The 25,876-nt window shown below is 45.3% G+C and overlaps 13 protein-coding genes across 13 annotated transcripts; 7 read left to right on the top strand and 6 right to left on the bottom strand.

Moving 5' to 3' along the window:
• Window positions 1-223: 223 nt before the first annotated feature.
• Window positions 224-568, bottom strand: TrAtP1_012102 (uncharacterized protein; the record flags this gene model as incomplete). Its single annotated transcript, XM_066115391.1, has 1 exon — window positions 224-568. One exon carries the CDS (start codon window positions 566-568, stop codon window positions 224-226), a length of 345 nt encoding a protein of 114 aa, XP_065971489.1.
• A 408-nt stretch (window positions 569-976) lies between these two features.
• TrAtP1_012101 (uncharacterized protein) lies at window positions 977-2,356 on the top strand. The gene is made up of 4 exons (XM_014090049.2): window positions 977-1,573; window positions 1,631-1,779; window positions 1,839-1,995; window positions 2,048-2,356. The coding sequence occupies exons 1-4, from the start codon at window positions 1,304-1,306 to the stop codon at window positions 2,231-2,233; spliced, it is 762 nt and encodes a 253-aa protein (XP_013945524.1). The 5' UTR covers window positions 977-1,303; the 3' UTR covers window positions 2,234-2,356.
• A 74-nt stretch (window positions 2,357-2,430) lies between these two features.
• Window positions 2,431-3,726, bottom strand: TrAtP1_012100 (uncharacterized protein). Its single transcript, XM_014090454.2, has 3 exons — window positions 3,362-3,726; window positions 3,076-3,309; window positions 2,431-3,003 (listed from the first exon to the last, which is right to left on the bottom strand). Exons 1-3 carry the CDS (start codon window positions 3,408-3,410, stop codon window positions 2,474-2,476), a joined length of 813 nt encoding a protein of 270 aa, XP_013945929.2. The 5' UTR covers window positions 3,411-3,726; the 3' UTR covers window positions 2,431-2,473.
• A 423-nt stretch (window positions 3,727-4,149) lies between these two features.
• Window positions 4,150-5,434, top strand: TrAtP1_012099 (uncharacterized protein; the record flags this gene model as incomplete). Its single annotated transcript, XM_066115390.1, has 2 exons — window positions 4,150-5,295; window positions 5,348-5,434. 2 exons carry the CDS (start codon window positions 4,150-4,152, stop codon window positions 5,432-5,434), a joined length of 1,233 nt encoding a protein of 410 aa, XP_065971488.1.
• A 563-nt stretch (window positions 5,435-5,997) lies between these two features.
• TrAtP1_012098 (uncharacterized protein) lies at window positions 5,998-7,148 on the bottom strand (the record flags this gene model as incomplete). Its single annotated transcript, XM_066115389.1, has 4 exons — window positions 6,997-7,148; window positions 6,706-6,935; window positions 6,319-6,653; window positions 5,998-6,248 (listed from the first exon to the last, which is right to left on the bottom strand). Exons 1-4 carry the CDS (start codon window positions 7,102-7,104, stop codon window positions 5,998-6,000), a joined length of 924 nt encoding a protein of 307 aa, XP_065971487.1. The 5' UTR covers window positions 7,105-7,148.
• A 2,175-nt stretch (window positions 7,149-9,323) lies between these two features.
• On the top strand, window positions 9,324-9,952 carry TrAtP1_012097 (uncharacterized protein; the record flags this gene model as incomplete). Its single annotated transcript, XM_066115388.1, has 2 exons — window positions 9,324-9,773; window positions 9,839-9,952. The coding sequence occupies 2 exons, from the start codon at window positions 9,324-9,326 to the stop codon at window positions 9,950-9,952; spliced, it is 564 nt and encodes a 187-aa protein (XP_065971486.1).
• A 41-nt stretch (window positions 9,953-9,993) lies between these two features.
• Window positions 9,994-10,599, top strand: TrAtP1_012096 (uncharacterized protein; the record flags this gene model as incomplete). The annotated part of the gene is made up of 1 exon (XM_014090061.2): window positions 9,994-10,599. One exon carries the CDS (start codon window positions 9,994-9,996, stop codon window positions 10,597-10,599), a length of 606 nt encoding a protein of 201 aa, XP_013945536.2.
• A 261-nt stretch (window positions 10,600-10,860) lies between these two features.
• On the bottom strand, window positions 10,861-11,349 carry TrAtP1_012095 (uncharacterized protein; the record flags this gene model as incomplete). The annotated part of the gene is made up of 2 exons (XM_066115387.1): window positions 10,861-10,950; window positions 11,014-11,349. 2 exons carry the CDS (start codon window positions 11,347-11,349, stop codon window positions 10,861-10,863), a joined length of 426 nt encoding a protein of 141 aa, XP_065971485.1.
• Window positions 11,350-12,384: 1,035 nt separating this feature from the next.
• TrAtP1_013372 (uncharacterized protein) lies at window positions 12,385-14,527 on the top strand. Its single transcript, XM_014090073.2, has 3 exons — window positions 12,385-13,059; window positions 13,125-13,512; window positions 13,582-14,527. Exons 1-3 carry the CDS (start codon window positions 12,549-12,551, stop codon window positions 14,444-14,446), a joined length of 1,764 nt encoding a protein of 587 aa, XP_013945548.1. The 5' UTR covers window positions 12,385-12,548; the 3' UTR covers window positions 14,447-14,527.
• A 732-nt stretch (window positions 14,528-15,259) lies between these two features.
• On the bottom strand, window positions 15,260-18,344 carry TrAtP1_012093 (uncharacterized protein). The gene is made up of 5 exons (XM_066115386.1): window positions 18,026-18,344; window positions 17,485-17,967; window positions 16,981-17,426; window positions 16,715-16,923; window positions 15,260-16,663 (listed from the first exon to the last, which is right to left on the bottom strand). Exons 1-5 carry the CDS (start codon window positions 18,173-18,175, stop codon window positions 16,395-16,397), a joined length of 1,557 nt encoding a protein of 518 aa, XP_065971484.1. The 5' UTR covers window positions 18,176-18,344; the 3' UTR covers window positions 15,260-16,394.
• On the top strand, window positions 15,421-16,293 carry TrAtP1_012094 (uncharacterized protein; the record flags this gene model as incomplete). The annotated part of the gene is made up of 1 exon (XM_014090456.2): window positions 15,421-16,293. One exon carries the CDS (start codon window positions 15,421-15,423, stop codon window positions 16,291-16,293), a length of 873 nt encoding a protein of 290 aa, XP_013945931.1.
• A 3,824-nt stretch (window positions 18,345-22,168) lies between the features above and the next one.
• Window positions 22,169-23,983, top strand: TrAtP1_012092 (uncharacterized protein; the record flags this gene model as incomplete). Its single annotated transcript, XM_014090457.2, has 5 exons — window positions 22,169-22,369; window positions 22,431-22,688; window positions 22,740-22,988; window positions 23,038-23,344; window positions 23,403-23,983. The coding sequence occupies 5 exons, from the start codon at window positions 22,169-22,171 to the stop codon at window positions 23,981-23,983; spliced, it is 1,596 nt and encodes a 531-aa protein (XP_013945932.2).
• Window positions 23,984-24,198: 215 nt separating this feature from the next.
• On the bottom strand, window positions 24,199-25,384 carry TrAtP1_012091 (uncharacterized protein). Its single transcript, XM_014090458.2, has 2 exons — window positions 24,848-25,384; window positions 24,199-24,791 (listed from the first exon to the last, which is right to left on the bottom strand). Exons 1-2 carry the CDS (start codon window positions 25,239-25,241, stop codon window positions 24,385-24,387), a joined length of 801 nt encoding a protein of 266 aa, XP_013945933.2. The 5' UTR covers window positions 25,242-25,384; the 3' UTR covers window positions 24,199-24,384.
• Window positions 25,385-25,876: the final 492 nt, after the last annotated feature.

The following is a 25,876-nucleotide window of genomic DNA, read 5'->3' as shown; positions in this document are numbered from 1 at the left end:
CTTTGAACTTGTCGAGTCGAATTTTGCATTATCTAATCGAGTTTGTTCTTGCACCGACTTGAATCGATATATGTAATGACTGCGCATTGAGCGTCTGTTGCGAGGCCTGTGGAGTGTTCTTTGGGTGGATTGAAACCGCGATATCCCGGTTTATCTGGATATGAGTTCATTCGGGGAAGCATCTCAACTTGGTGCAGAATGGTTCTCCGTCGGCCTCGCTTCATCATTTCCAGACGTGGGATCCGACAATGACAACTTGGCAAGATATAGAACGTGTAGTGCGGATTCTAAACCAGGATGCAAGGTTTTCCAAGTGCCCAGGGAAGATAGCCTTCAAAGCGCAGAAGTCGCAATTAGAGAAGATGGTACCCTCCAGCGATCGGATATGAAGGGGCTCAAAGACCAAGTCCTGGTGTTTCGATACAAGGGAAAATTCCATGCGGTTGACCATGTAAGTCAGACATCGAGGCAAATCGATAGCCACATATTGTATCTTCAGGCAATTAATAATGACTCTTTTACGAGAAATGCCCTCATTCGTCGTATCCCCTCTCACAAGGCACGCCATTCGACATTGAAGACTTCGGCATCGTTTTTAGCGCTGGGCTGACATGCCCAAAACATGAATGGTCATTCGATATATTCACAGGAGCAGCAGACCGGGGAAATTACCAGCTAGATATATGGGAAACGCAACTGCGCGAAATTGAAGGCTTGGATTCGCAGCAAATGGAAGTTGGCGCTAGTGAAGTGTCAGGTTTCGCGGATAAGGAAGTATGGGTCAGGAGAAGACAACCAAAGAGGTAGCCAGCTACGAGATAAGTTGACGTGACTATCTAGATTAAACATTGCTTTTACATAAAAGAAACCAAGAATATACCATTTCGCTAGCATAAGGAGGTTTCTCAGAGACTATTTTTTTCTGTTTTGTATGCCAATTAATCAGCATTCAGGAGGAATCGCTTAATAATTGGGGAATGGATTAGTGGTAAATCGCATCCTTCCGATGCAACATTAATAAGTCATAGGAGAGTCTGAGAGCAGTTAGATACTTTCCAGTCAAGTAGGATACCTACTTGTCAGTCAATCGGACGTGCTTGTCAGTCAATCGGACATACTTGGGCAGGATAAAAGATGATTCTCGTCAAAAGTCGGATTTAAAAGTGTCCTCCTCCTATCTCCGCCAAGAAACGTTCATATATATACCTATATCCAGTTACAGACAGAGATAATTCTATTAACAAACAACCTTTCCTGCATTCGAAAGCTTCCACTACAATATAACGACTCAATCAACTTCCAAATGGCAAACATATTGGTTACTGGAGGAGGGCGTGGCCTTGGCCTTGCTCTTGTCCGTCAACTGGTTGACGACTCAAGCGTTGCAAAGCTTTTTGTTACGACGAGAGGAAGCCCGCCGGCCGAACTGAGCGCTATTATTAATACTTCTGGCAAAAAGGTCATCCACATAAAGTGCGAAGTTGTCGAAACCGCAAGTGTTCGACGTGCCGCTGCTGAAGTAGAAGAAAAACTCGAAGGGGAAGGGCTTGACGTCTTGATCAACAATATCGGTGTATGTATAACGTTTGAGCATTCTGTTAGCACACTATGCTAACAAATTTCACATTAGTCAATGCCAATTACGCCCGAAGGAATTCACACAATGGATGCGGAAGAATTGCTTCAAGTTTTTGACGTCAATGTCGTCGCAGCTCATAGAGTTACCGCTGCACTTATCCCGTCCCTGAAACGGGGAAAAGAAAAGAAAGTTATCATGGTGTAAGAATTCTATCTTTTTTTCAGTAAGCCGCTCAGCGTTTTGGCTAATAAGATTGAAGTTCGTCGACTTTGGGCTCAGTTGCGTGGGCGGATCGTTACCTCTGGTCACCAGTATACGCGTATAAAATTACCAAAGCTGCGATGAGTATGTTGACAGTGCAATATGCAACACAGTATAAGAAGGAAGGATTCACTTTCTTATCTTTAAGTCCAGGAGTAAGTATCACTCTGGTGCTTGATATTGTTAAAGATCTAACGCGTTATTTAGTGGTTGAAAACAGACATGGGTTCCGATAAAGCCGATCTCGATGTCGCAACAGGAGCTAAAGCGGTAATGGATCTTATCAACAAAGCAGACACTAGCTACAACGGAAAGTTTTACAACATCTTCGTTTCAGGCTGGGAGCATGCCGAAGGAGTAAACCAATACGATGGCCTTGAAATCCCATGGTAGAGGAATTATCAAGCCCCAGAGGGCAAGCATTTATTATCTTCATTAAGCGATTGCCGTTTACTATACATTTAGCTATTGGCCAATGAACTATTGAAATGTGCAACTCATATCATTAACATGTCATATATTCTTATCTTTCAGCAGAAAGACTGATCTTTCCCATGTTTTAGTAGTATTGACTGGGCGGACACGTAATACGCATGGACAACCTATTTAAGAAAGCGATACGCATTGACTAGTCTAAAATGTAATTGACATGCCACCATCGACCACGATGTTAGCCCCATTGATGTAGCTAGAGAGCCTGCTGGCAAGAAAAATGACGGTATTGGCAATCTCCTCTGGAGTGCCTGTTCTTCCAAGTGGAACAGCATCCAGCAGAGCTTTATAGAATGGATAGTTGTCTCTTTTAACAATTTGATAAGAGCTCCACTGTACCGTGCCATCTGGTAACGTGATATTGGGGTTCTCAATAGACCCCGGTGCAATCGAGTTGATCCGAATACCTCGAGGGCCAAGGGTTCGGGAATAATCTTTAGCCAAGACGGCCTGGGCTCTCTTCAAAGTTGAGTAGGGTCCGGCGATTGACGGATGACGCGCCTCAAATCCCGCCATAGAGCTGATCACGATGATGGACGCATTCTCCGAAGCTTTCGATTGCTCCTCGAGGAAGGGTATAGATGCTTCAATCAAAGTAATCAAGCCTAGTATATCGGCACGAAAACTCTTCTCCCAGCCCTCACTTGTTGCTTCCACAATGATAGGAGATGCTTTTCAGAAGCTCGGTGGTTAGAGACTGTTGGTCAAAGGTCCAGAAGGAAAGGTGTTTCGGCATGGCTTACCATTGGCGATAACGGAATCAATGCGACCAAACGTTTCGGCTGCTTGGCTTACCCAAGCTTTGATCTCGTCTGGGTTTCCAATGTCGACAATTGAGCCAACGGCTTGTGCTCCATGACTGGCGCCCGTGAAAGATGAGAATTCGTCTTCACGAATTGTGCGAGCGCAAAACGAGACATTCGCTCCCTCGGCTAAGAAGGATTCTACTATGGATCTGCCGATACCCTTCGAGCCGCCTGCGATTTGCTATTAAAAGATGTAGGAATACCGGATTGATGAAGGTATTACCTGTCACTAGGACATGCTTCTTGGAGAGAGTGCTGGAGAAAAAAGCCATTGGAGACTACGTGTAGAATGAGATGCGAATGAACTGTCCGCAAAGCCGTAGCAGTATGAAATATCTGGTTGTCTCAAGTGACTCTTGAAGGAATAGGTGATACCAGTTTCTTGTAGTCGTCCATAGCGACTCTACAGCCATTTTATACTATGCAGGTCTTGAATATCACAACGTCCGTTTTATAAGCAGCTTTTGTTACCGGACACGATATGTCTAGCAATCGTACTGTATCTCCGCACCATCATAGCGGTGGGTGGACTTGGGCAGGCTTTAAGTGAGTTTATTTGTCTAACTCACTGGATGAAGAGAAAGAAAATGGCTCAGTGATCAAGAACAAAACGCACAAAAACGGTTATAGTGACTTCATTAAATGAAATACGCGCTTGATTACCAATTTTGGGAATCCCCACTGAATCCTTTTACGAGTTACGCGTTGAGCAAATCATTTAGCAAAAGTCAATTACTACTCTCCTCGCCATAGAACCATTGTCTCAATCCCACCAATGAAAGACTAAATCCGCAAGCTCCGCAGAGCCTACCCCTGGATGTGGGCATTGATATTGGTAATCCGCTAATCCTAGATTGGTGACCGCGCGGATCCATGGTTTCGTGATGGCATCCTCGCCCATCCCCTTACTCCTTACAGTAGCTGCTTGAACAAGTGGCGATAGATTTGAAGAGTATACTAACGTGCAGTAACATATTGTTTTCATTATCGCCCTCTCCCTTTACGTTCCCAATGAGCCACTTATCTTCAAAAACGTGCTGGACTTGCCGGATTCGCAAGAAGCGATGCGACCGAAAACAACCGGCTTGCAGTGCCTGTCGCTCACTTGACATAACTTGCCATGATGGCAATAGCCGGCCAAGTTGGATCAACAATGATCGCGAGCGAGATGAATTTGCAGACCAGATCAAAGCTCAAGTCAAGGAAAAAGCAGAAAGCCGCCGCGAAAAGAGCTATGTGAAAGTAATGCCCCTTGGAAGAACAAAACGACCGAAAGGCGGCCTAAAAGTAGCTGCTCAAACACCTAAAGCGGATAAGGCTGAGAAAGAAGCTCAAACATCATCCGAAAACGAACCCTCAAAGAATGATGTACCACGGGCTGAAAATGTCAAGTCGGATAGAGACGTTACTGACCCGGTTTTACTTGGGGTCAACAATGACATTGATCTTGATCTTGAAATCATTTTTCTGGATTATGCCTTTCCCTTTCTTTTTCCGTTCTACCGCCCTTCAATCTTTGAAGGGGGGCGCGGCTGGCTGTTGGCAACTTTGAGAAACAGTATGCCACTATTCCATACTGCCATGGGCTTTTCGACCTATTTCTTCACTCTAGTTATGGCGAACATTGCGGATGGCCAAGATGAGCATGAAGGTTGCAGGAGATTGATTCAGCGCAAACTCACTTCTCACATTGATAATGCAATCAACTCCATAAGAAAGGGAATAAATGATCTCCATGTCAGCCCAACTCCAATATCAGTCTTTGGAAAAGCACATCTATTTGAAGGTGTCGTGCAGTTGTTAGTGTTTGACACAAACATTGCAAGGACTACGGAATGGAGTGTTCATATAACCGCTGCCGTTTCACTGCTTAAAGACATATTGGAACTGCCTGAGCCTCGTGGTGAGATGGCTGACCTGACTTCGGTGTTTGCCATGATGCAGAGGCCGGGATGGTCAACTGAGTCGCCAAGCCACAGAATGTGGAACAGCGACCAAAGCGCTTTTCGATTTCATGTCGCTTTTGTCATTTTTGCGGATATTATATCTGCAACCACTTTGGGAGATGTTCCCAAATTGCGAGAGTACTATCCACGCCTAATTAAACCCAGAGCTAAAGCAGCTCATCCAAGTCAAGTTTTAGAGCTGGGAGACTTTGTTGGCTGCCAAGGCTGGATTCTTCTTTTAATAGCTGATATTGCGGTTCTAGAAGAAGGAAAAAAGTCTGGGCGTGTACTCAAAGAAGATCTACTTTTTGAGAGTAATAGGATTGCTGCAGATCTTCAGAGCGGCATAGCTAGTCTTAATACCGGGATGCAGCAACCCATAGACAACCCGGTCCTTCCTCAGGCTTATGTCCACCCCGAGACTCTTCTACAGAGTATAGATACCATATCGGTTAGCTTGATATGGGCACACGCAGCCGTTCTCTATCTACTGATCACTAATTTTGGATGGCGGGAGGAAGACCAAGACATTCAAGAAAATGTCTCATCAGCCTCACGTCTTTTACAACAGATTCAGTCTCCAGCAATCTTGCGTAGCCTCACTTGGCCATTTTTTATCGCTGGTTGCCTCGCTACCAAGAATCAAGAAGCGGATTTTAGACAAATTGCTTCCAAAATGGGTTCCTTGTCAGCTTTTGGCACGCTGAATGAGGCACTAAAGATAATGGAGAAAGTATGGATCACTCGTGGAGAGAAAGACGAGGAAACATGGGACTTCACTTTTTGTTTCAGAATGATGGGATCAATACCATTGCTTATATAGTAATACGCATAATGATGTTTGTTACCGTACCATATCCCATTCTAAACTATCCTTAGAAATTATGCGCTTGGTGAGTGAGTATGGATTGCATTAGTGTCCCTTCCATGCCCCAACGATCTCACTCAGCTTGGTTGTCTTGATGTCGGGAAATTTGGCGTTCAAGCTAAGATCCTCAGGCACGTCGAAATCTCCATTGATGATCCACTTGCCGAACAGTGAAAAGATTCCCTGGAGTACTTCCTTTGGTGCCATGGAATATATGGCAGGGTGGGAAGGCAATTCTGTAACCTCGCCTTTGTTGAGCTTTTCAACAGAGTCATAGGTAACATTGAACTTTGTGCCTAAAATAGGGTTAATATTGTGCGCAATTGTATGGATCAAGTGAAAAGCGAATAAGGTGGAATGACATACCACGAGCTTCTTCTGCAAGGGCAAGAATTTTGTTGTATGATGATTTTTCACCATAGCAATAAGTAATCTCTTCCCACTTAGGCAGCCCCAGAGATGCAACGACAAATTTGGCCACATCGGCCGTATAAGTAAAAGCAACAACATCATCTCCAGAACCAGGGATACCGGCAGCCTTGTTTTTCACGTCAACCACGAAAGAGATCGGCTTCAGATACGTTTTGACGTGAGGATATCCGTAATAGTCCATGAAGTAGCCGTTAGAGACCCGAGTCCATTCTAGTCCGGACTTTCGAAGCTCAGATGCAGCCTCTTCTCGAAACTTATACATAGGAGATCTACACCCATGTTAGATAAAAATTGGACTTCAAGGACTGGATGCGAGCTCACGCTTCAGTATGGACAATGCCCCATTCACTAACGATGAAGCGCTTGACCGTACCAGATTGACTGGCGGCTTTGATTAAATTGATTTGCGCTGTCGAAGCAACCTCTTCCATTATGTGAATGGTGGAGATGACGACTTCTACCTTGCGGCTCGCAAGAAGCTGTGCCGTTTCAGCCACGTTATTGTAATCGACGGCAAGAACAGGAGACTTGTTCTCATTGTGATCCGGGACCTTGGAAACTAGTTCAGTCATCAAACCCTTACTTGACGCCCGGGAATTGTCTGTAACTTACATTGCGGGCCAAGACAATGGTATCGTAAAGAGAAGACTTCTCTAGTTCATCCACAATGGTGCGGCCAACACTGCCGGTACCGCCTGCGACTGCAATGACTTTTGACATGATTCAAAGTTCTAGTAGAGTTTTGATTGTGAGGAGATGTTTATGTCGATGCCTGAATCCTTGTCTGTGATTGAAGTGATCAGAGCTGCAAACGGTGGCTGCATCTTGCCTTTAAATAGAGCTGAGAACACACCGCGACTCGTACTTTTATCTTGTACCTCATTATTGATTTCTAAGCTCAACATTGTTTAATTTCGTAAATATTTCGCTTTTCCGCGTTAGAATCCATCTGTTGAAGGCTCGCGTGGGAGATTTCACCGCGCGGTGCCTAAAAGGGGAAATCCCAACTGTGCGATCCATGATCTACCCCACATGGCACGATGGCGTTTATAGCCGATAATGCAATGAATGATGGCAATACACAAGAGATTGTTACCATCCCACATCTGTTCCGAGCTTCAAAGTCTCCGGGCTTTTCAGGAAAACACATGCCATCATCTTGATATGGGTCTCTCTGCGGATTTCAACACATGGACCGTTGATCCTTCGAGAAGCTGCTGATCAATTGGCGAGTCTGCGATCCCCATGCTAAACTGTGCTAAACTGAGAACCTGGGATAAATAGAAGCTTCACTCGCCAAATTACTTTCGGATATTGAGATATTGATATATTGTATATTTTATAGTAGCCTGATCCTAAAACACTGTATTTCTCTATTGTTCTATGCTCCTGTCATGGATTACCGCTTTGCTCTTTCGCTCACTATGTCTTCTTCTGTATAGATACGCCGGACTTGGCATTCTTGTTTTATTCAGCCGTCATCTCAATGTCAGACAAATTATATAGCACTCGCAACCTTCAAAACCCGCTTGCCATTATGAAGTGAATTGTGTCGCTGTGTTTAATTCGTAAGCCGGTGGCGCAATCGGCCAGTCGCCTAAGTTACGGCTATAGAGCGCTGAAGTGAATAGTGATCACAAAACCGTTTCAAGCAACAGAAATAGTCGATTGAAGTTCATGGATTAGATTAAGCGTACATGTCGTTATGTAACTTCTATAAGCGTGTCTCGGACCGCGACTTTCAACATCTAGCCGTTAATCTTCTCGGGTACCCGCGTCTCTTAAAATTCCGACGCTTATCAATCTAGTAGCATCCGCCTCACAGTGGAGTTTAGCACGAGACAACATCTTAAAAATAGCGATCTGATTTCGAGGAAAGCTATTCTACACGTGCATATTAGGTAATAGATATTGACTGCGCTGTCCGTAAGAGCGCGGTAAAAGATAGATGCACTCAATATTGACATTGGGATTCCTACCGAATAGCCTCCGCTAGTTCTAATACCATTGTTCTGAGCGCACTATAATGTTGCTACTATGATGCCCTAAGGCATGTTGCTATGCTGATTGATAGTATACATGTACTGTCCGAGCCCTACTAATCGCGCCAGACTTTTCTTAGCGGTTCTCCAGTCTGACTTCTTCAGCCACGACCAGAACAAAGCGCTGTGCGTTTGAATATTTGAAAGATGTCTCCGATATGATTCGTAGCGGCGAATATATCGATAATTGTGCCGATTATCCGTTTGTATGTACTTTCGTGTCACAAGAAATATCGCGTCGCAGTACTATGCGAGCGGGGATTCATACAGTCAAATGCATCTCAAAGTATTATGTGGTGCTTAGAAATAGATAGTCTTTGACTCTTGAGCAGAATTTTCGCTGCTATTTAGAGTCACACAAAAACCAAACGCAAGATAGGTACTGCAAATTAGTTAACTATAACGAGTTTCACGTCTGTGTCTTAATCAACGTCTTACAAATGACTCTTTGAACCACTTTTAGCGGTGACTTGCTTCTTAATAAGCCCATTAAAACGAATTAAATGGGCGGAAAGCATCGCCATAGGCTGTGTAGCACAGCGGCGGGACTCTTGGTGACTCATTGTCCGAGGAGGAATGAGCGCGGATTGCCCCGCCTTTCAGCCGTAATTTGAGGTTGCCAATTCCAGCCACAAGCCTCTTAGTTATCGCCACTGAAAGCCAGGTTAGCGGAGATCACATGGAGAGTGACTTCCTTAGCTTCTCAGGAGCCGCTGCCGTCAAAGAGATTAGCGTCGGGGAGGCTTCTCATGGTCAAATATAAATCTCAATCATTCCTCAGACTTCATTCACATATTCTTAACAATATCTTCCAAGACCCTCATCGACGCATAGAGCATTGCATTTAGAAGTCCTTTTTCTCTGATTACTGTCGCTAGCCTTTTCCTTCAAGCCATCATGGACTCATTCACAACATACCCCATCCCAGACGGTGTCGATGCTATTCCTCATGATGAGCTAGATCTCCGATCTGACGCGGAAGTGGATTATGAGCTTCTTAATCCCAAGCCGATAACAGACGAGAAGAACCTGTGGTTCTTTTGGAATAGCGGATTCCAGAAAATGCACGGCTACCATCAACGCACTGTACGAAACTGGCACAGGCGATTCTCCAGAAAAGGCTGGGTTGTGCGCCTCTTAGATGTTGAACCGGGCTCCTCTTTGAACGTGGCAAACTATCTCGACGTACAAGATCCAGAAGTATTTCCAAAGGCCTTCGCAGAGGGCACCATCGGCGGCCGCCATGTGAACCAGCACATTTCAGATCTTGTGAGATTTCCTCTACTGTTAAGATACGGCGGCGTCTACGCAGACGTCGGTTTAGTTCAAATCGGAGATCTCGACAGCGTATGGAACGAAACAGTCGGAAACCCAGGCTCTCCATTTGAGATTTTGACATATAATACGGGTAGCGCCCAGGATCGCAGCATGACAAACTACTTCCTGGCTTCGAGACGAAACAATCCCTTCTTTCGCAGGTGCCACAAGCTTTTACTCACACTATGGGCGGGAAAGACAAGCACTGAGGGGATGCACACAAGCCCTCTACTAAAAGGACTCCCCCCTTATGGACACCGGACTTTCGATGGAGGAGGATGGCATCACGTATGGACGTGAAGAAACTGCAAAGATGTTGACAGACTACATCATCCAGGGACATGTCGTCACCATGGTCATGGGCCTCATTGATGTGGAAGATGGCTGGGATGGCCCCAAATACGTCGCAAAGCACGTTTACGCATACGATTACATGATTGGATCCCAGCATATCAACGAACTTACCGCATGGAATGGCCCGAAACAATTCGAACTCATGTCTTTACAGATACCAAAGGATGGTGAAGAAGAAAGCGAAGATCAAAGTCTTGCACGCAAGATTGTCGAGGATTGCCTTACTAAAAGCTTTGGCATGAAACTGGCAACAGGAATGATCATTAGAGTCATGGGAGACACTTTGAGCTCTCTTTGGAGGAAACACGATGGTAGCGACAACGTTCCTGGCACATACGCGCATTGGCTGAGACATGGTACTCTATACTGGCATCCTAAAAATCACCCGGCAAAAACGGACCTCGCCGAGATGCCAGCATTCAAGATTGGCCCACTACTACGAGAAGGAGAGGTTGGCCCTGGGGCTTGTGCGGCAACAAGTGGAGGTCGCGTACCAAACTAAATATCTTGGAGTTGCAAATGGATGACGGATCAATGACCTGTTTTGGCGTCTTGAAGCGTATAATTTGTTTCACATCTAGATAGCCGGCTTGGATGAGATGTCTAATGAATCACATTTACATAATGGAGCGAAAGGTCTGGTGCAACGTTTCATATCGTGAGGTGAGCATTTGCGCAACATCTAATACAATATTTAGTGTTGTGATACAAATGCAGTATTATAAAGCTTTATATATACCATACATATGTACTATATGTTTCATCACAAGATGTTGACAATGGCATTGTGTGCAGCCTTGGGATTGAAGTTACTGTCATATAAGAGCGGATCAGCGCCCGTACGCCACGAGTCCTATTATACCATGTCAGGTCCATCCATAATGCTAAACGTGATAAACAATGAGTAATTATTTACCTTGTCGCTTATCTCCCATATAGTGATACCAATGCATTTGGAGACACTTAGGCATGCTTGAGCCATGGCTGCATAATCATTCGATGGCGCTCCCGCGACATCGACCTCAGTGATTGCTAACTCGGTAACAGGTGCAGTGGCCAGCTGCTGAAGAGCACCCAGGATTGCCGAGCCTCCTCCAGAGCCGATGTGAGTTTGAGTACCTATGGTATACCAACTTAGCATTACTCCTGACAGGATGATATGGAGGGTGTAAAGACCGGAAAGGATTGTTGACATGCCGATGCCGCCAATTGGGACGCCTTGAGAAATCCATTTATCAACATAATACCTCATGAGATTGACTTTACTAGATCCAGACTGGTCAAGGTCATAGTCATCGTGCTTGGCTGCTCTAGTAGTCAAGGTGCTTTTTAGTCCTGAGCCGTGGTGAATGATGCATGAGAGAAAAGCCTTGCAATTTTACTCTGTCTGACAAAATTGACAGACAGCAAGACAATAAAACATTCTATGAGTCGTACCTACCGGTAGCCAAACTTGCTATTTCTGTTTGACAAGATGTTAGGCGAATTGTGTTTGCCCCGTTTGGAGTGATTGCCGCAGCACAAAGACTCCTCTTGTTACCCCTTTCCAATATTATTAAACAGGGACTCCAGAGCATTTTTATTCCATCAACGAGGCCCATGTTTACATCGGGTTTTGGCTATCCTCGGTACGACCCGGACGTTAAACTGAACGAAGACGCCATTACCTATGACATTCATATTGTCGCGTATTTCGCGCTTCGCGTCTATGAGTACGACGTTTACATATGTAAAGACTTGCGGATTGGCCATGTATCGGAGCCATATTTAAGTAGCCCGAAGGTCGGGCTATCTACCGCCGAGTTGGAATATGAGATTTGACTGATCAATGATGATATGCACAGTCATGTATACTTTGTATGCTCAGTGCAATCAACTCTCAAAAGACTTATACGCGGTTGTATGTATCTAAAAATAGCAATAATAAGGCTGCTTAGCTACATACGTAGCCAGTGCCATGCCACCTCGCAAACTGTTTTCCAATGTCAGTAATTAGCTAACTATATATATAATTAGGTGAGAGAATCAATGAGACCCGCAGTCCAGTTTAATAGTCTGCAGTACGCCTAGTAGAATTTGCAAAGGCTGTGTATAATCCTTCAGGAGCCATAGTATTTTACAAGGATCAGGCGTTGTATGAATCCGTCAATCTCAGCCACTTTAACAGCGTCAGTAGCATTCGCCGTCCCTGAGGCTTGGTGCCCTGATCCAACTTAGCGCTTATTGCTGTCCCCCATTATCGCTGAATATTGACGCGTCGTTCTAGGTAGTTTACCTAGCATTACGCATTTGAGATCGTCCTATTCTTTACCATTAAGTATAAAATATTAAATCTATTCCTCTGAGATAGTAATACCATTCTCAAATTTTCAAACACTATCCATTCTCACTCAACTTCTAGCTGTCTTTTAGCACTTTTTGCACAGGTCAATTGCCCCAATACATTCAGCCATGAAACCTTTCGTTGCATCCACAACGGCAGTAGCTGTCTTTCCCCTAATCTCGTCTGTCATAGCGAGCTCATGTCCACCTCTTGGAGCTGTACTTCCACCGCCACAGGCTCCTAGCCAAAACGAAGCGGTCAAACTGGCTAGTCAGAAACTCAAGTCAGCCATCGATTCAAGCTTCAGTTCAAAGCTAAACTCAAGCGGTATCTCTATTATGGTCAAATCTATACATGAAAACGGACCACTATTTAGCTATCATTTTACACCCCCGGTTCTCTCAGATATCGGCACTGAATCCATCGATGACAATACAATCTTTCGGGTGGGAAGCTTGTCGAAGATATTTCCTGCATTAGCAGCTTTGCAGTCCAAGTCCATCCATATGGATGATTCAGTGCTTGAATACATTCCTGAGCTCAAGGAAGCTGCCGCTTCTACTTCTGTCGAGGCCATTCCGTGGGAAGACATAACTGTCGATTCCTTGATGACTCATCTCTCTGGTCTTGCCACTGATAGTAAGAGCTCCTTGGATTTCTTGTTTTCTTTAATATTGCTATTAGAAAGCTAATTTTTGACATAGCGGCTTTTGATTTGGGAATCTTTCCTATCCCTCTGTGGCAGACAATTGGTCTACCAGCTATTCCACAAGGCACCGGCCCGAATTGCTCAGGGCTTCCCGGCACTCCACCGTGCACACAAGATGATCTTGTCAAAGACTTACAAAGGAGAGAGCCGATATATCTACCATACACTAGCCCTTCGTATTCTAACGTTGGCTTTGCCCTCCTTGGAATGGTGATTGACGCCGCCACGAACAAGAGCTATATAGATAACATCCAAGACAATGTGTTCGACATTGTTAATATGAACAGCTCTTCATTCAACGGGTTTGTAGAATCATTTTCAAAAAATGGCTTTGTCCCTGTTGGAGAAACTACATGGAATGTTACTTTAGGTGTTTTTGAAAGGTACGTGAAGCTTCTTCTTCGGTGTTGCCACCCAAATTATGATAGACGGCTGTATTAACCCATTTCTAGTGCCGGTGGCATGTTTTCGAGTACGTCGGATCTGATCGCTTTTGCCGAAGGCATCCTTAACAACCGCTTTCTCAGCCCACGACGCACTCGAGAGTGGATGAAACCACGTAGCCACACTTCTTCGTGGGGATATTCCGTTGGCGCTCCTTGGGAGATTCTTCGGAGCGACCACTTAACGGCCGATGGCCGTATTGTCGACTTGTATACCAAGAGTGGCGATTTGGGCCTTTATCATGCTGTTTTTGGACTGGTTCCCGATTTCGATATCTCAGTTGTACTACTCATTGCTGGTGCTGAAGTCAGTGAAAACATGCCTTCCGAAATCTTCAGCGCCATTGTCGAAGAGCTCATTCCAGCAGTTGACAAGGCTGGGCGGGCCGAGGCTGCCTCACTGGAGGCGCTCAAAGGCACATTTACTGATCATTCAACAAACTCTACCATCGTGTTGAATATCGACGCAGAAAACAATCTGGCGATGGAGAAGTTTATCGTGCGAGGTTTCGATGTGCTTCATCACCCCGACCTGTACAGCCTTGACGGTCTCTCAGCAAACCCAGACTCAATCCCCGAAGCTTCCTATGTCAACGCTCGATTATATCCAACAAATCTCGTTGCTCAAGGCTCAAATGGCAGCACTCAAAGATCGTGGCGCGCTATTTATGATACCACCACTGCTGCGGAAAACTCAGCAGAGGACGCAAAATTGGTATGGGAAAATGGCAGTTGCCAGTCCTGGCTTGAATTGGATCGAGCCGCATATGACTTTAAAAGCACAGGGGATTTCATATTCAGCTATGGACAAGGAGGCAAGTTGGCTAAGATTTCGGCCGCTGCTTTCAATGTAACGTTGACGAGAGCTGCATGAGAGATGAGCACAGGCCATCTTACCGTGAGATTATAATTGTATTGTTCATTTCAAGATTAATAAAGAAGCCCTAGTTAGCACTTAAATATTCCTAATTGAGAAAGCCATCGTATACATGAGCGCTGATTTTAGACTAGCCTTTAATTTTGCTCTACTTAGTTGTAATAAGCTCAGGTTTGCTGATTGGTCACCATTCTTTTTAGTATAAAAGAAAGCATACTGAACCCTATATCTCCCTAGGAGTATTTTCCATGCTGCATTACGGCTCAGGGGTCCTAGAAATAGTCAAAATTTGTATGCTGTGACCATTGATGAAGAGAAAAATAGCATCTTATTGTCCTGCTCATCATGTCGTGTCTGCGGAAAAGATGAAGGTTTCTGACAGATTTCAATGCCAATGCCAACATGGGATAACTTGGCTCCATCTCAAGCAAGCAATTATGACGTGCCTAGAGAAGTAGTTTAAGGTCATACTGTATTGTTTATTAAACATACCTAGTCAACTCGATTAGTACGATTGTAATGGTGTACGACACAGTCTAAAAGCTGTGGTGGAGGTAGCGCAAGTGCGGTGCCACTCGAAAAATTCAAGGTGTAGTTCACGGCACGAGTTTCTATGCACTGTGCTCCGAGGAGAAACGTTTGTCTCAAATCAGCGGCGGTCGGATTTAGATCATCTGAATTGCTAATCCGCTGGCAGTTGAACAACAAGCCTTCAACTTATCTTCGGCTTTAGGATAATTCTATAAAAACCGAGACTCGTAATGAGTTGTGTTGCTGGGGACTTGAGATATCAAGAGCAATGTAGCGGCATGTAACTAAAAGGCCAAGTAAAACAGCAACGAAATACAACTCTTCCTCGCGTCTACATATTTAATACTTCAAGTCTTCAATCTTCTTAGCTGCTCATTTAACAGAGCATTCCTACGCTTACATCCATATCTCCTCAAGGAACTCAATTTACCACCTTGAAAATGTTTGCAATCGTTGGGGCCACCGGCAAAGTCGGCTTTGCAACGTCAAAGGCACTGCGAGAGGCGGGCAAGCCGGTTCGAGCAATTCTACGTGATGCATCAAAAGCAGCCAAGCTACGTGAGATTGGCTGTGAGATCTCTGTAGCCGACTTGCAGGATCCCAAAGCCCTTGCGGAGGCAATTGGCAATGCAGATACAGTTCAAGTCATCGTTCCACCGGCTCCACAGCTAAAGGACACCGCTGAACAAATGAGACAAGCTATCGAAAGCATTGCTACTGCACTTGAAGAAGCGCGACCACAACGCGTGCTTGCAATTTCGGACTATGGCGCTCATATCACCGATGACATTGGGATGCCGACAATGTGCCGTGATTTTGAAGTGCGACTCACCAAAGTCCCCGGCAAGAAAGTATTTCTACGATCATCTGAGCACATAGAAGCGGGATGGGGACGAGCCATCCCAGTAGCCAAAGAGTCCGGTATCTTACCAAGCTTTCTCGATCCGGTGGACGTGCTGTTCCCTAGGATCTCAGCGTCGGACCTTGGTCTGATTGCTGCGAATATCTTGTTGCGGCCCGCTGCCACGGAAGATGTTGAGATTATCCACGCCGAGGGTCCACGTCGATATAGCGCCAATGACGCGGCCGCGGCTCTGAGAGAGCTACTGGGGAAGACAATTCAGGCGAAGGCTGTTCCTCGCGCTGAGTGGAAGGAAGTGATGGAACGAGTAATGAGCCCAACTCTTGCTGAACTGCTAATCAAGGCCAATGACGCCCAAAACAAAGGTGGTATGGTCGACGTGGAATCTAAAGACAGCAAAGTTCTTTACGGCAAAACGGAGTTAATCGATGCGCTGCGACCTCTGGTTTAATTCTACCTCTTTACATAGAACAAACATAGACATGAGCTACAGCAGGGAGAGAGTTGATATAGTTTGTGTTGTGCATGCAAGTTAGACACTGTCAATATAAATTATCCTAGCTTAAAGTATCCTGGCTGTAACTTCTGCCACACCCGCTGCGGGTCGTATTTAGTACTTATTGATCTTAGTTTTGCGAGGTTATCTGCCCCATAGCTAGCAAAGACATCTTGCTGGTAAGAAGCGTAGTTTTGGTAAAGGTATGGGTGATCGAGGCCTTTGGCACATGCAACGGCCACAGAGCGGTCGACAATGTTTTGCGCAGCTGCGAGGACTCTCTCGTCATCCGAGGCATTGGACCAAGATATGTCGACATTGATTACTATTACCAAAGTTAGTAGAGAGAGCGAGTAAGAAGAAAAAGGTCACGCACGGTTCAGAGGACCTTGGCCAGCAAGTCCAAGTGCATTACCGCCATTCTTGGAAAAGTGATCGGTCATATCAGTAGTGATGAGCTGAAAGATAATTGAAGGCCCAACCCCTGTGACGTTTTTGATAGCGTCGATTTCTTCCATGTAGATGGCGACCATGTCAGCCATTAAAGCGGCATTGTTCTGAACTGTAAAAGTCCAGTATGTTTGTCTGTAAGGACCAAGTCAGTCTCGGCGAAGAAGTACCCTCTAGATAGTGAAAACATACCGGAAGCCACCGGGGTTGGAGTTATTGAACTCAACCGTTAGATTCGAGAGATCCGTGATGCGGAGTGTGCTTGCGATAGCACCGGGGACCGAGGTGAAATTTTGCAAGATGGGAGGATTGGCGACTGGTTTGGCATATTGGAGGTCAGATGCAATGACGAAGAGATCTTCTGACTGCGCATAAGCGTATGCAATGATGACTTGAGCGTATGGATCCGAGGGAGCGTTGATTCCAAGGAAATAGAAGGCGTCGTTAATGGCAGCTGCCGTCTCGTTTGTGTACAAAAAGGCATCTGAGCCAGCCCAGAGATCGCCTTGGGGATAGGCCGCGAGATCAAATCTTGTTACGATGCCAAAATTATTCCCTCCTCCGCGAAGCGCCCAGTACAAATCAGAATACGGGGACGAGTAGCTGACTTGGCGGATTGAGCCGTCTGCAAGCACGACCTATTCATAAGGCGTTAGTGTTCCAGTTCTGATCAAACGTAACACAAGTAGAAATCACCTCATAAGAATTCACATTGTCACATGCCCATCCATGTTGGCTAGAGAAAAACGACATTCCACCTCCCAAAGTCAGGCCCCCCACGCCAATGGCAGACACCCTCCCGCCAATCACAGTTACGTTGTGAGGCTGGAGATAGTTGTAAACATCATACCAGACGTTTCCTGGGCCAATAGAGGCCTGAGTCTTATCAGATGAGAGCGTAATCTGGTTCAGGTTGATAAGATCGATTGTCACGCCGCCGTCAATGTTCGAGGCGCCGGCAAAAGCAGCATGACCACCGCTTTTAACAGCAAACTTGCACTGTGTGACACGCAAGGCAAGAACGGCCAAGGATACTTCTTCTGGCGATGCGGGAGAGAATCGACAAGTCGGTCTAGTCAGAGCTTGTTGCTGCGCCCAGTATCGCGATTCCTCGAATTCATAGGTCGAGCTGTTGGGATATGACAGCTGTGACGGTAAAGAGAAGGCCAGGAAGCCACACTAAGATCTGTGTTAACACGGGCTATCAAGATTGGAATTCTGGGCTAGGGAACCCTACTGCTAGCTGACAGCCCGATGGAGGAGTGGGTGCTGCAGTGTAGGTGGCGTTATGGGCTTGGTATGAGGATATCTGGGTCTCAACCTCGCTCAAGGTGTAGGCAATTCCCAATCGCAGAAGCAGCGAAAAGACGAAACCGAAGAGGCGCATCTTGCAAGGCCGGGCGAGGCAGGCTTAAAAATTGGAAGATGGATGTAGGAAGGCAGCTGCAGTTGAGAAGAGGGCGGTTCATCCACAATAGTTATTGGTTGACAAGCGGACACGGCTTGTGGTACAGACATTATTAGCTGTTGGCCGGTGATACAGCTGTTCCTTGCCTCCAGCTTGCATAAGTCTACGGAGCAGTGCCTAAAGACGGTCGAGGCTACAGGGACATTTGGTCTGTTATAGAACCCTTGCATTGATTCTTGCCTTAGTGCGTGGATATCCTAGCTGCTTGCCCGTTGAATCGGGCAGTAATCGCCGTTCCATGGCTCCATTGCCTTTCTCACAGCAAATTCTCGAGATCCTCGGCGGATTTAGCGTGAGGCTTTCGCGCTACTATCGACTTAATCTTGTGCAACAACGCATCTTGTTCGGTGCTGTGCATCCATGCATAGTGCAGTTAGGCCGAAGTTCCGAGGTCTGGAGAATAGCTGCGCTCGAAGGATCACATACCTTGCTCTTATGAATTCATCGCGCGCTTTTTGGGAGCTGCCTTCAGTGATGACATTGGCACTTTTGCAAAGCCAATGCGTGAAGCCCCTCAACGATCATCAAAGACGCTCCCCAAGTCGCAAATGCACTTTTATTTCATCTCGCCGCGATCATTGAGCTTGGAATCAGATTAATGGGCGAAAACAATATGTGATGCTGCTTCTAGAAGAAAAGTTTGAGCTGCATAGATTAGTTTTCTGCGCTTTTGTCGCCTTCATCACCATTTGTGCATCAATTCAATGCTTAGCTTAGAAATCCTCGCATTCCGTTCAAAGTGGACATTCATCATCCATGACGCACTTTTGCTTTGATCATGTTACATATGCCGTGGTTTCTCGTAGGCAGGTTAGCCCTCTGTAGCAAATGAAACACGAAGTAGCTCCTCCGATGATCTCTCATCCATCGGCTGCTGAATTCCTTCAAAGGAAGCTTCGGTATGTCAGCGCGCAAATCCTATCTATAGCGATAGCCGTCAGACATCTTGTCTCTGCTGCAGTCTTGATTTGAAGCTACATAGCCGTGGGTCTATTGACCACCAAAACAGTTAGCGATGGCAATTCGGGCAGCGAGCCGGGCTTCGGTACATCACGGCCGGGTTGAGCTGACTGCTGCGGAGGTGGGAGCGGAATATGAGCCGAAAGTAGCTTGCCATGATAGTCTAGAGCACTTACTCAGTTGCTAAATCAGTTTGAAGATTGTCTTTGTATTTTGCTTTTTCTCTTTTTTTCTCCTTAATTTTATTCTATTAAGACGTTTTTATAGTAACGCGACCGCTCAGATCTCCCCGTAGCTACTGGTAGCCACGTTAGTAATGAGATGTGTGCAACCATTCAAAGCGATTTGCCAAAAAAAAAATAGACACCGCAAAATGAAAATGCACATGCACAAGAATAATAACAGCATTATTAACGTGGGTATTATGGCTGCCCTCATGTGCATATACTGCAGCGTGTTTTTGCGAGCCAATCGATTGCTCGGTCTCTATTTTTTTGCAAGCCCATTTGCCACTTCCATGATAGACCTTGTCTATAGCTTAGGTATAAAGAAATAAATACTAAAGAAATAACTACTCTTTCGAGGCAAAAATCCATTCAACTACGTCTACTGACACATCATTGTAACACGGAAAATATTTTTGCACGCGGTCTGCAAGTACACGTACGGTCCTTCGCCAAACCCTGGAATCATTTACCCTGGAAACGCCGCGTTTATCTCAGAACATTTGACCGTACCGATTATCTATCTCTGAATGCGCGTTATTGCTACAGAGGTAGTTATCTCATTTGTTTCTGCCGACGATTCTGTAGCGTAGCAATTGTTAAGATGGATTATGTTCTGCAAAATCTGTGTGCATGTTCTAGTTGGCATTTATCGTAGGGCCTGTTACTTAGATACGCCACAAGCTTCCACTTTGAACCTTCTAGACCTCCGTTTTACCTGTACCTCAAGATATTTATAATGTTCTTTTTTAATAACTTTCCTTTTTCTAGGGGACGAAAAGGGGATGAAGATATTTCAGTGAAACAGTCCGACATTTTTCTTCAGGTACATTACTATGTCCTTTCAAACAAATGGCAGCGTGACAAGGGCACAATCCCAAACCTCCTTACCAATCTCTTCGACTATAAACTCACAACAGATATATATTTATTTTTTTGTGTCACTTATTGCTGGAAGCTTAGCCTGAACAACCTCAAATGTTCTCATTTTGACGATGCTGATTCTTCTTATTATGCATCATCTCGGAAAAATGGTCTTTGTGAGGCCAAAAGCAAAAGATAAAAAAGCATATATATTTTCAAGGCATCTGATTGCATGATTATTATGCATCATCACTTGCAAGATCCTTATCAGCGAGGTTAATAGACGAGGATTTGACGCTACTAGACGTGCGATTTGCAAGCCTAAAGACGCGCGTGGAGCGACAGAAACCACATTTGAGAATGCCCAGGGGATTGAGGCTTCAATTCATGATTGAAAGGTCAAACAGATGTGGGGATTTTGAATATATATCTTGACGAGGAATTATATCAATGGGCTTACTACAGCTGCTATGGGTTGGGCAGGTTACTGTTACGATAATGCTGCCGATGTAACAGAGGCTATTAATGCATTGGCACACCGCCTCGCGTTGTTTACAGGTATCAAATGTACTAAGACCGAATTAACGTAATCAACCTTACCGTAGCTGCTCTAGATTAAGACTTGACCAATATTGAAGCCCTAACTTCACAAGCTGAAAATACAGTTCTCGAAGTTTCACGCCTGGTCGAAGAACCAATCCAGGCGCCGTTTCGAGCTGGGACTGGATGATACGCTAGTCGAGATTCTGAATCGTGTATCTAGTTTTTACCCAATTAGACTGTAGTTTTGAAGATCATTGCTCCCGAATAAACGTGTTTTCCTTCCATCAACACGTTGCATTCATCTGAGCTGAGCTGGCAGCTGGAGAACGCATGAAGCGACCCTCCCCCACACGCCACCCCCACTGTCTCCTAGGAGCCCATATTTACTCCGCATATGCGGAGAACTGGTGTTTGCCTTGCAATTTGCTATCAGCATGTGAAGAGATTGGGGATACTATTCTATCAAAGAATCATTCGATCAGATTGAAGAGAAGCAACGTTTTCTCTTTGGCACCAAAACACGCCTTGTAGTAACCAGGGATTGTGCGTGGCGTATTCGTGGCGTATTACCATCACTTGACGATGCTCTCGGCCAAACTGGCGGAGGAACAGAACTTGTAGTGCGTAGCACTCAGCTAAAATAGCTCCGACTTTTGGTCTCGGTACATCGGAGCATGACGAAAACCACATGTCAATTCTAACTTTATTTCTGGATCTTGAGTTAATTTCTTGGTTCGCTAGGCAGCTACAACTACCCCAGAGTACAACAAAGCATTCGCCATAGGCCCTGAGGTATTAACCTTGGGGTAGTCGAGTTTCTCCAGACTCGCAAACAGTCTAGTTTCCCCGCACTTGACTTGTATCAGTTAGGTTCTCCCCGAATCTATACGGAGAATATGGGGATATTTCTGTTGGCGGGAGCCAGCTATTGGCCATTGCCCGAACAGGCAAGGATAGGGATCCTCAGCGAGAGAAGCGGTCCAATCTGAGACGGCGAGGCGCTGGCCTCAGCGAGGCAACGCTTGCCCTAGTCAGCAGAGGCGCGGAGATTTATTGGTTACTTCAGATGCGCACCTATCATATCCACGGACTCATACAGGGGGACCTGTAAATGGACCTGGGTACTAAGCAACATCGCGCATAACATCGAAAGATGAAGCGCGTATCATAAGAGTCCGTGAGTTGAATAAGGCCGAGAATCATGGATATCGAGATATATAAACCCCATGCTTGTCCTTTTCCTTGTGCTGTTTGAAAGCCGTTATGTTCTCAAGGTGATATTGCATTGATTCGGAGAGAGAAAGCGAGCACCCAGGACACAATGTCGTCAGGCGAGAAACAGGATGATCTGCACCTTGGTGCAGCTCATGTCGATGTCCCGGAGGCAGAGGTTCTTGGAAACAAGGATCTGATAAATGATGCCATCGATGGTGAAAACCAAGAGCATGATATGGGTGTCTGGGAGGCGGTCAAGACACATCCTTGGGCATGTCTATGGGCTTTCACCATGTGCTTTACTATCGTGAGTTTGCTCTTCATAATCGAGCCATTGTCTGCGTAACATCGCAACTAATGCCTGCTAGGTTATGGAATCCTTCGATATGTTCTTGAACGGCAACTTTGTCGCACAAGCGGCCTTCCAAAAGGAATTTGGTATTTTCGTTGAAGGCTCCGGATGGACGATTCCAACAAAATGGCAGAGTGCCCTTTTCCAATCGGGTCAATGCGGTGCCTTCGTAGGTGTTTTCCTGGCCGGTCCTATTACCAATCGTATCGGATATCGTTGGACTACTATTCTGGGCCTGGTTCTTATGAACGCCACGATCTTTATATCATTCTTTGTAAGTGACATTGCCCGTTTGTTGATTCCAATGACTAATGAAATCTCATAGGCAAACTCACTTACACTGCTTGTTGTCGGACAAGCCTTGGAAGGTGTCCCCTGGGGATTCTTCATTGCGAACGCCCCCGCATATGCCAGCGAGATTGTCCCCCTCCCCCTTCGAGGCGCCTGCACCGCTACTCTTCAAATGGCGTGGTCCATCGGCTCGATCATCGTTGCGGCTGCGACACTTGGATATAATAAACGTGACGACCAGTGGGCTTGGCGAGTGCCTCTTGCACTTCAGTGGATCTTCCCCGTGAGTCTCGAGTTTCAAATTCAGCAGTGGCAAGTACTGACATAACTAGACTCCTCTTTTGATTCTCATCTTTTTGGCTCCTGAATCTCCATGGTGGCTCATTCGCCGCGGCCGTAAAGAAGAAGCTCTTCGTTCCATTGAGCGCCTTGGTGGTAAATCCGGACAGAATTCAGCAAACACACTTGCCATGATGGAGCGTACCGTTGAGATCGAGAAACAGATGGGCGGTGCTCCCACGCTTCTTGATCTTTTCAAGGGCACCGACCTGCGACGAACGATTATTACTTGCTTGATTTACGCGTCTCAGAACTTTGCTGGCAATTTGATTGCCAACCAGGCAACTTTCTTTTTCGAGCGTGAGTACACAGTTTCCATTGAATATGTTTTAATATAGGTAGCTGACCCCCGACTTAGAGGCTGGTATTGGATCCGATCGTGCTTTCCAGCTTAACCTGATCAACTCTTGTCTTCAATTTGTTGCCAACGCTTGTTCTTGGTTTTTAACTGCCTGGTTTGGCCGACGAACCATCTACCTATGGGGAACTGCCACAAACATCACCCTTCTGTTCATTCTTGGTATTTGCGCCTCTATTCCGCAAAACAACTCAACCAACTACGCCCAAGCTTGTCTCGGTATCATCATCTCTTTCGTTTTCGCCGGGAGCCTGGGACCAATCTCCTATACGATTATTGCTGAGACATCCTCTGTCCGACTTCGCGCCCTAAGCACTGGCGTTGGCCGTGCTGCATACTATGTTGCGGAAATTCCCATGATTTACCTGGCTTCACAGCTCTTGAACCCCACAGGATGGAATCTTGCGGGCAAATGTGGTTACGTGTGGGGAGGCACTGCTGTCGTGTGCTGGTTCATGGCATACTTCTTCCTCCCTGAGCTGAAGCACCGCACTTACCGCGAGACTGACATTTTATTCAATCGTCGCCTTCCTGCTCGGAAGTTCAAGTCAACTGTCATTGACGTGAGGGAAAACCATTAATACAAAGAGCCAGATGGAAGAACAAAACACAGCGCATAGGTCGCAACAGGATAGTTCTAGAAATATTTAACACTTTAAGCCTTGATGGAATAGAAGTTAATTATAATCCCTGTTATATATTAATCCAGCTAATTACAATTGAGCAAGCTTCGACTGGCAACGTTTTGAAACACTGTGTTTGCTGTGATGTACTGGTTGAACCGTTTGAGAAAGCAAGCCAAGCAGCCATGTCTTTATTATTCCATTAACTATTATAAATTCAACTGCCTTCTAATCTCTATGAATTTGAACTCACTTCTGCCAGTTACTATGAAATGGAGTGTGTCTAATGTACATATTAATATTACAGTCATGAACATTTCTGTCATGGAAAATAGTTCATTTCTTCGGCATGGCATCTATTACGCACTGCTAAGACTTAGCCGGTGCATTGCCTCCGCGACAGCGTCCCTAAAAAGCAGATTTGCGTATACTTTGTGAAATCCTCCTAGAAAACTAATGGAAATCGGCTTGTTAACGGTTGGATTGCAGATAATGCTCTCCACCTGTACCTGAAACTGTGCAGGCTGTTTCTGGGTTAGAGAATTTTCCTCCACACGTTTGACGGAAAACCGATGGCAACCAGCAAATTGCTCTCGATCGGTACCGAAAACAATATCAACCACACTTCTATTATCTCCGTCTTTAGAATTCGAGAGTTCGATATTCGCGATTTGGAAACATCCCCATAGTATTGCTGTTTTCATAGGAAGCTGAGTGCTGGACAGCTGTGAAGTCTTCCAGATGGGCTGTGCTGTCGGTTCCAAGCCTATTCATTATGGCTATGAGCGCTGCAGGTAATACTATTTGTTGTAACAAACTCACCTTCAAATGTTACGAATCGGAGTCCTATAAGTCGAAGTGCAATTCTTTCTGGCATGAAAACTGGACCTGAGAAAAAGCCTTTCACAAGCGCAGATAGGATGACTTCGTCTGATGGCGTCTCTTGCTCTGGGAGCGTTGTCAAAATGGTTGAGCAAGAGTCTCCCATGGTAACATGGTTATGAGGATTGACTAGAGTGCGGACTGTGTTCGAGTTGTTGAGTGAATCCAGCACACCTATCTTCTGTCGGACATGTGTCTGATATTCTCGGACAAATCGATTGTATATTCTGTAGCTGTATGCGCCGCCAGCTATACCAGCAAACACAAGTGTGGCACTCAATGCAGCCGTTTGTGGCTTGAGTGCTTTTGTGACTCGGAGCACTGGCGCGAACATATCGACGACAAAAGAAGGAAAAGAAAAATTAAAGAAGGGTTTATAAAGAAGAAGAATTAAGAAAGGATTAAGAAAGAAGAAAAAGAAAGATTGAAAGGGTTTATAAGGAATTATAGGTTGCGAAGGCTGAAAACCGAGTGTCAGCTCCTAGCGATTGGTTGTTAGGAGGGAATGAGGAGCTTATAGAAAAATAGTATAAGTTACTATTCTCCGAGATCTTCCGCTATTCTGTCACTTGTCGCGTAGTGATGAAGCAGCTAGACGGGCTGCGGAGAAACTCGGCCATATTTTGCGAAAAGACTGCTAGTAAGCAATAAGATTCTACTGAATTCTGCGTTCAAAAAGCTATACGATATTAATACAGCTGACATTAACATCATGTAATAGGCGGTCGTGATTTTCAGGTGTCTGGATGAAAAGAACCGCTAGCATATCCTAAAATTTCTATTTTAGGATGCGCCTACTAAGCCTACCCGACATTTTCCTGTATCGAAAAATTAGTTGTCGAGGAAAGAAAGAAAGAAAGAAAGAAAGAAAGAAAGAAAGAAAGAAAGAAAGAAAGAAAGAAAGAAAGAAAGAAAGAAAGAAAGAAAGAAAGAAAGAAAGAAAGAAAGAAAGAGAAACAGAGATAAAAA

Source organism: Trichoderma atroviride, chromosome 7, assembly GCF_020647795.1.
Source record: "Trichoderma atroviride chromosome 7, complete sequence".
In the NCBI taxonomy this organism is placed as follows: Eukaryota; Fungi; Ascomycota; class Sordariomycetes; order Hypocreales; family Hypocreaceae; genus Trichoderma; species Trichoderma atroviride.
This window is presented reverse-complemented; position numbering and strand designations above follow the sequence as displayed.

Bases quoted from the DNA above. Each gene is read 5' to 3' on its own strand.
- TrAtP1_012101 (XM_014090049.2), top strand. From the start codon at position 1,304: ATGGCAAACATATTGGTTACTGGAGGAGGGCGTGGCCTTGGCCTTGCT. The intron at 1,574-1,630 runs GTATGTATAACG...ATTTCACATTAG, and splicing joins TCTTGATCAACAATATCGGT to TCAATGCCAATTACGCCCGA. The intron at 1,996-2,047 runs GTAAGTATCACT...CGCGTTATTTAG, and splicing joins TCTTATCTTTAAGTCCAGGA to TGGTTGAAAACAGACATGGG.
- TrAtP1_012100 (XM_014090454.2), bottom strand. From the start codon at position 3,410: ATGGCTTTTTTCTCCAGCACTCTCTCCAAGAAGCATGTCCTAGTGACA. The intron at 3,310-3,361 runs GTAATACCTTCA...AGCAAATCGCAG, and splicing joins GAAGCATGTCCTAGTGACAG to GCGGCTCGAAGGGTATCGGC. The intron at 3,004-3,075 runs GTAAGCCATGCC...GCTTCTGAAAAG, and splicing joins TGATTCCGTTATCGCCAATG to CATCTCCTATCATTGTGGAA.
- TrAtP1_013372 (XM_014090073.2), top strand. From the start codon at position 12,549: ATGAAACCTTTCGTTGCATCCACAACGGCAGTAGCTGTCTTTCCCCTA. The intron at 13,060-13,124 runs GTAAGAGCTCCT...TTTTTGACATAG, and splicing joins CTCTGGTCTTGCCACTGATA to CGGCTTTTGATTTGGGAATC. The intron at 13,513-13,581 runs GTACGTGAAGCT...ACCCATTTCTAG, and splicing joins ACTTTAGGTGTTTTTGAAAG to TGCCGGTGGCATGTTTTCGA.
- TrAtP1_012093 (XM_066115386.1), bottom strand. From the start codon at position 18,175: ATGCGCCTCTTCGGTTTCGTCTTTTCGCTGCTTCTGCGATTGGGAATT. The intron at 17,968-18,025 runs GTAGGGTTCCCT...CACAGATCTTAG, and splicing joins CATCGGGCTGTCAGCTAGCA to TGTGGCTTCCTGGCCTTCTC. The intron at 16,924-16,980 runs GTATGTTTTCAC...TGGTCCTTACAG, and splicing joins TCCAACCCCGGTGGCTTCCG to ACAAACATACTGGACTTTTA.
- TrAtP1_012091 (XM_014090458.2), bottom strand. From the start codon at position 25,241: ATGTTCGCGCCAGTGCTCCGAGTCACAAAAGCACTCAAGCCACAAACG. The intron at 24,792-24,847 runs GTGAGTTTGTTA...CATAATGAATAG, and splicing joins CCGATTCGTAACATTTGAAG to GCTTGGAACCGACAGCACAG.